At 34.5% G+C, this 6,906-nt stretch overlaps 1 protein-coding gene across 1 annotated transcript in view; it reads right to left on the reverse strand.

The window, feature by feature from the left end:
- LOC118745429 overlaps positions 1 to 6,906 on the reverse strand; it is an 87,818-nt gene that overhangs the window by 79,798 nt on the left and 1,114 nt on the right. The window contains exon 2 of the mRNA XM_036478882.1: positions 2,075 to 2,422. Within this exon, the coding sequence (XP_036334775.1) occupies positions 2,075 to 2,422 (348 nt within the window). The remainder of the gene's footprint in view (positions 1 to 2,074; positions 2,423 to 6,906) is intronic.

The raw sequence follows: 6,906 nt of genomic DNA on the forward strand, positions 1-6,906 counted from the left end.
TACATGTGTATATCTTGGTAACCGCTGCATCAATTTATTCCAAACTTTGCACAGTGGTTGGCCTTGATACAGCATACTAAATGGCCGAAAATTTTAAAAATTGGACAATAACCACGCCCACTTCCCATATAACGGTAATTTTCAGAAATACGAATACTGCGATATTTTAGTAACTACTGAAGATTATTCACTCAAAATTGATATTTACAATAAGTTTTAGACGAAAAATAAGAATATTATAAATTTTTGAAAAATGGGCGTAGCCACGCCCAGTTATGTTTACATGTGTATATCTTGGTAACCGCTGCACCAATTTCTTCCAAACTTGGCACAGTTGTTAACCTTGGTATAACATACGAAATGGCCGAAAATTTTTAAAATAGGACAATAATTCCATATAACGGTAATTTAGAGAAATACGAAATCTTCGATAAATCAGTAATTATTGAAGCTAATTTATTCAAAATTGATGCTTGCAACAATTCGTTACCAAGAAATACGTTTAGGATACAATTTTGAAAAATGGGCGTGGCACCGCCCAGTTATGATCACATACATATATGTATCTCGGTAACCGTTCTACCAATTTGTACCAAACTCGGTGTGGTTATTGTACTTGCCACATAGAAGCAAAGCGTTGAAACTTATTGAAATCGAACTAAAATTACGGCCGATTTTCATATAACAGTAAATTTCAGATATGCTTGAAACTTCAATATTTCGAAATTTAAGGACGCTAATTTACTCAAAATGGATACACCTCGGTTTACCATGTAGCGGTAGCTTTCGGAAAGGTGAAAAACATATATTTAATACTTGCGCCGGGTATTTAATGTTCGGCTCCGCCCGAACTTAGACTTTTTTACTTGTTTTATATTAAATAACTTTTGCTGCATTGTCATAATATAGAGCCAAATGGACTACTGATACTCTAGAATAGAGTGGCAGCATGGTTAAATTAACATTTCGCTTATATTATCGATATTTATGTGTTTTAATATATTTAGGAAATCATTTACAGTCTTATAGGAAATTGCCTTATTTCACTGCCTTTACTTTTTTATGTTACAATATATGTCCAAGCTGTGTGGAGCTGTCGATACAAAAATATATGTAGGCTTATAAACCTGTAATTATACATTTTTCTACAATTAATTTGAAATAGTATGCCCCGACGTATTAAAAATAGTAAATACTTACTACCTTTTCTACTACTTTAAAATGCGTGACCGGAATAGACCTACCGAAAAAGTGACGTTAAGTTACTGACAACACCTTGTTATTATTACCCCATGCGCGCCAATATATGGTACATACGAATAGATACAAAAAAGTAGCATTTACATATGCAAATACACATCGTGTAAGAGCGCTGTAAGTAGTGTTTGCCAAAACATGAATGGCAAAGTATAGGGCGTAAAATAATAACTGTCGCATAGATTTTTTGAAAACTAAAAGGGTTATTTATAGAAAAGTATTTTTTTTTGTTAAATTTGTAAATATTTTACTTTAATTTTACTAATTAGTTTTAAAATTTTAATTCTTATTTGCATTTGCCAGCCTTTGGACATGTCTTTTTCAGGTGTAACCCAAATGAAGGTTACAATGCAAAAACTAATTAATAAAATTTAAGTAAAATCTGTGGAAAATTAAAAATAAACTACTTTTTTATTGCGCTTTTCTCTTAAAGTGTTTACAGCAGGTAAACTCAAATGAAGGTTAAAATTTAAAAAGGAATTAATGAAATTTAATTAAAATTTGTGGATAGTTAACAATAAAGTACTTTTTCGCAAAATCTATGCAGGTCCCTTTTATTTAAAAAAAAAAACTGTGCAACAGTTATTATTTTACAACCTGTGTATGATAAAATATTAATAGCTGGAAAAAGGAGTACAAAAGAAGTACAAAAAAGAGAAAGGAGTACATTTCCAGATAATTTTTTTGGGAGTACAAGGGAGTACATTGCAATAAAAAGGAGTACGTTTACTCCCAAAAGCAGTACGTCTGGCAACCCTATATATGTATATACATATATTTGTATGTAGATATGTGATGAAGGCATTTAAAAACATACCGTTCCACTTGTTATTATATCACTGGACCGATGGTGATAGTAGTATTGTTGCTGCATCGGTTCATACCGATTATTTTTACCATCACTATTGGCACTTCGACCATTTTCGTTGCTGACATCACTGCCACCGGCTAAATGACTACTGCCAAGGCCAAGTCCACCAACGCCGACACCAACAGTGACACTGTCGGCCACATTGCTGCCGCTACCCGAATTCGAATGGAAATTAGTACCTAGAACTTCGCCCACATTTAGTGAAGTTAATTCCGTTGGGAATACGTAGAATATCACCAACAATGCCGAATATACGATTAAATGGAAGATTACGCAGAACCAGATCAGATTTATCTACAAAATAGATTTAAATAGAAGGAAAGCAAATTAGAAATGTATAACCCATAATTCTTTTTTTCATATACGTACACACATACATATAGACATAACTATAATATTTTTTTTTAATTTTGGTTTAAATTAAGTGTTACATGAAATCTCCGAGAGTCGAAATTTTCTGAAATAAGTCTTCAGGGAGGACAATTCTCGCTCAATGTACATAGGGATGAAGTCGACCGCACTTTTTTATAAAATATTTCTTTGTATTCACCACTTCACAACTCCGTAGAGCGGTTATTGAACCCTAGCCTACACTGTAGAAAAATTTATTAACATGACTTTGAACTAATTTTTAAAACTAGTTTATTTTGGTTAAAAAGTTTGTATTTTACGATTGGATAATCAGTAGAACACATTTCATTCTATCAAATTTTCGTTTCAATATATTTTTGGCTGCGATCTGGCAGGCAACTAGGTTCTTAACCAGCTCACGTCTGGGCAATCTAAATTTGTGCTTTGGTCCCAACATGGATACTTGTTCCAAGCAGCTTTTTCTCAACTCGCATTTCCGCAGAGTATGTATGGCACAGAGGGGTCGAAGGTTGATGGAAGGGTCGGTGCAGGGATCTTCTGACAAAAGCTCTCCAACCTCAAATTTACACCGCTATTCTGCAACACTTTCGTATTCGGAGTTTGCTAAGAATCGTAGAAATGGTATGCTGCATTCCGAATCGTATCTTCGAACTTTCGAAATTCGTAACAATGACATGCCTAAAAATGAACGAGTAAGAAATTGCCAGCTTTTCGCGTTATTTTGCACGAAAACAATTCTGTGTCGGAAGCGAGATAAAAATTAAGGAAAAATCAATGTGTGTTTGCAGGAAATATTAGTGGTGTTTTTTTAAACAGATAAATTTTCCTTTCGCATATATATATGTACATATATTTTTCTCTACTGCTTTATATGAACGAACAATAAAAATGTGTGTTGCAGGGTTCGTATTTGCACACACATGCGCAGCACATCCTAACATTTTACGCTCACACACGTGTGCTGTGCATATAAAAAATTAAAAACTTGCTCACATCACATGTGTGTGCCGTTTGGTAAAAAGCACGGGCACATGTGTGTACTTTATTTTTATTAATATCCCAGTGGGAATTAAGAGCACGTAATAATACCTTATTAGCAACTTACTCTTCACCTGGCAGTCATTACCATTTCCCTGCCGAACGTCCCTTACTTTTACAAAGGCATGGCCGCCTTATGTAAGTAGGAATTTAGAATGTACATTTGGTACTTATCAGAGATACTTCTGAGCCGCTTTACAAAGTAAGTTACGTGTAATGCAGAGCAGTCGCTCGGAGTAGTTCGGTGCTTGGAAATAACTTCGGCTGCACGTTATTTTGCAACTGACAACGTAATGTGTCTTCGGAGGTGTTCATTTTGCCCTTTACTAGTAGATGACATTGGTCATGATGACAATTTTGGTACTAAAAACTGAAAGAAAACATGGCTTACCTCGCAAGGTGCTTACCTATTTTCCCAGTGGGATAAAGCACACGCACATGTGTGTGCTTTGCGTAGAGAAACTTATACACTTCGATTTCTATCTCAAATCTTAAAATAATTTTTTAATATGTTTTCTGTCATATAAAAAAACAAACAACATCTCACTTTTCATTGAATTGTCTTTCAAAAAATAACGTTTAATAAACAAATTCTTTTAAAAATATATTATGTGCATGTGCATGGGCTGAAATTTGTACCAAAATCGGCTCACACAAATGTGCATGTGCTTAATAACAAACAGCACACACTTTTCTGTGAGCAGAGTTTGTTTTCCACTTATGCACACACATGTGTATGAGCAGTGAGTACAAATTGAATGTGTTTCTGGCGTGTGTGTGAGCAGAGCATGTGTGTGCAAATACGAACCCTGGTTTGTTGCCCCTTATCGAGAAACTTGGATGCGGTTTAGTTATTTGTACAATAATTTTGGAATGGTGCATCCAAGCGCGTCACCCGAATTAAAAAAACTTTAACATACACGTGTAGTCAAAGGATAAAACTTTAATCTAAAACACAGTTTTTAATTTCCTAGCTATAGTTTATTAATAAATTCGGTTTGAACCATGCACTTTTTTTGGTAAATTTCGATGTTGGTTCTGCGCAAAGATACAGTGGATGGCGTAGCCGGAGTTATATGCACAATAAAGCTGATGCCAGATAAAACGCTTGCTTCGCTTTGACAGATAAGATGAATTATATGAAAATGCACAAAGCATGCCACATAGATCGTTGCAGCTGCAGCACGAAGCGAAAAGATGACTCGCATCTTTTTGCGCGCGTTAACAATCAGCCGGTTTAAGATTTATTTTGTTTCGTCATTCGAGTTTTCATGCAGAAACATAAAATTTAATTACATTCCGCCCTCTTCCCGACGATGCCGAAGGCAGAAATGAGCGCAACCAGGTGGTGGACCTAACAAAATGCATATTTTCAATGGCTTGGAAGAAGTTGTTATTACATTAACTTAATTGAGAACCAGTTCTTCATGCATACATGCGTTCTTGATTACTATGCCCAGACTAGTGTCCGGCCGATCGACATCGGCTAGTATCTGCTAAAAGAATCGGCATCGGTATCGGCCGATTTTAGCCGATTCTTTTTACTTTTTCCGCACTTTATTCCATGTTATTTATTATTTACGTTGCATCTGAGATCCCTTCCACGAAAAAAATGCCAAAAATCAATGGTAAGTCCTAGCTACTTAAAATTTGCTCTTCGTTAAAATAAAATTGACTGGGCTGCAAAACTGCATACTCAGAATGTTTGAAGAAAAAGTTTGAAACTTTTACTTACATGGTTTTTGTTAGATAACGAGCTACACTTTCATAAAAAAAATATTAAATAAAGGGAAATAGCCAATAAATGCTAAAAGGTCTACACTGCACATATTGTTACGATTATCCTTGAATTAATTACTGAATTCCTAAGTCCTTGTTAAATAGTTTACGTTACAAAAATACTTTCATCATTATTTTAAAATATACGGTTACTGTTTATTAACAAATTGTATTCAATACAACGCATTTATAGTCAGTAGAAACTGCAAAATACAATACAAATACAAAACAATCGAATCACTGAATTTTACAATCTGGGCTCGAATCGCAACAAACGATATCGTACTACTCGTCACGTAAAAACACATTTTTCGGATGATGACATACGTAAACGTACTCTTTGTCCAATTCAGCTTATACTGCCTGACGTATCACGTAATTTTCTTTCGTATCGTTTTCGATCCGTGAACGGATGTTACGATTCGAGCCCTGTTTTTTAGTGAATAATTTCGAACTCAGGTGTTAACAGAAAGTGTCTGTGAATACTGAATATTCGTAACAATATTAGGTAAAACTTATGTATGTATATAAAAATCAGCACTTCCACTTCAACAAAAGTAACTTACGTTTTTGCGTAACTTTCCTACCTGCTACCTGTAAAAGGGCGGCCTACCCAAGAAAAAAAGATACGCATACATTCTAAAATACATACATATAACACTATTTATTACTTAAATTTTATTAATTCGAAAATAAGATAGGTTTGGCGGCCCTGGGATCTTCGACTATTATGTTATGAATTGTTGATTGTTCATTAATCAATTGTTAATTGTAAATGTTTGAAATAAATGCATGAAAATAATGTATGGGTAACTCATTTCCAGAACAATTAATAACGTATTAGTATCAAATAATGAAGGATTTCAAACTATACAGCATGTTTATAACCCAGGTAGGAAAAGTGGCTGTTAGACTCGCAGTACTGGCGTAGTACTTTCCCAGCCAGTAGTGGGTTTCACATTTAAATTGCGAAAAACGCGAGCTATTTCGAACAATGGAACCAACTAAAATACATAGTACACTAGGTCCCCTATACGAATATATAAACCACGTTATGATGAAATGTGAGGTAATTGAGTGATTTTTTCCATAAATTTTTTTCTTAAATGGCTATAACTTTTTGATTAAGGGGTTTATAAAATATATTCAGGTTCGAAAACGTGATGTAATAAAGTAGAATCAAAATTCATAATTCTTTTTATACCCGAGCGCACTTGTGCACAAGGGTATTATAACTTTGTTCACATAACGGTTGTTTGTAACAGGCAAAACGAATCGAGATAGATATAGACAAATGTATACATAAATGATCAGAATGAAAAGAGAAATCGGTTAAGCGGTGACTGTCTGTCCGTCCGTCCGTCCGTCCGTCTGTGCACACGATAACTCGAGTAAAAATTAAGATATCTTAACGAAACTTGGTACGTGTACTTCTTTCGGGCGTAGGACGGATGGTATTGAAAATGGGCAAAATCTGACAAAAACCACGCCTACCTCCCATATAACGGTAATTTTCAGAAATACAAAAACTGCGATATTTTAGTAACTACTGAAGATAATTCACTCAAAATTGATATTTATAATAAATT

This window comes from Rhagoletis pomonella, unplaced genomic scaffold (assembly GCF_013731165.1).
Source record: "Rhagoletis pomonella isolate Grant_MI unplaced genomic scaffold, Rhpom_1.0 Rhpom_scaffold_00009, whole genome shotgun sequence".
Lineage (NCBI taxonomy): Eukaryota > Metazoa > Arthropoda > Insecta > Diptera > Tephritidae > Rhagoletis > Rhagoletis pomonella.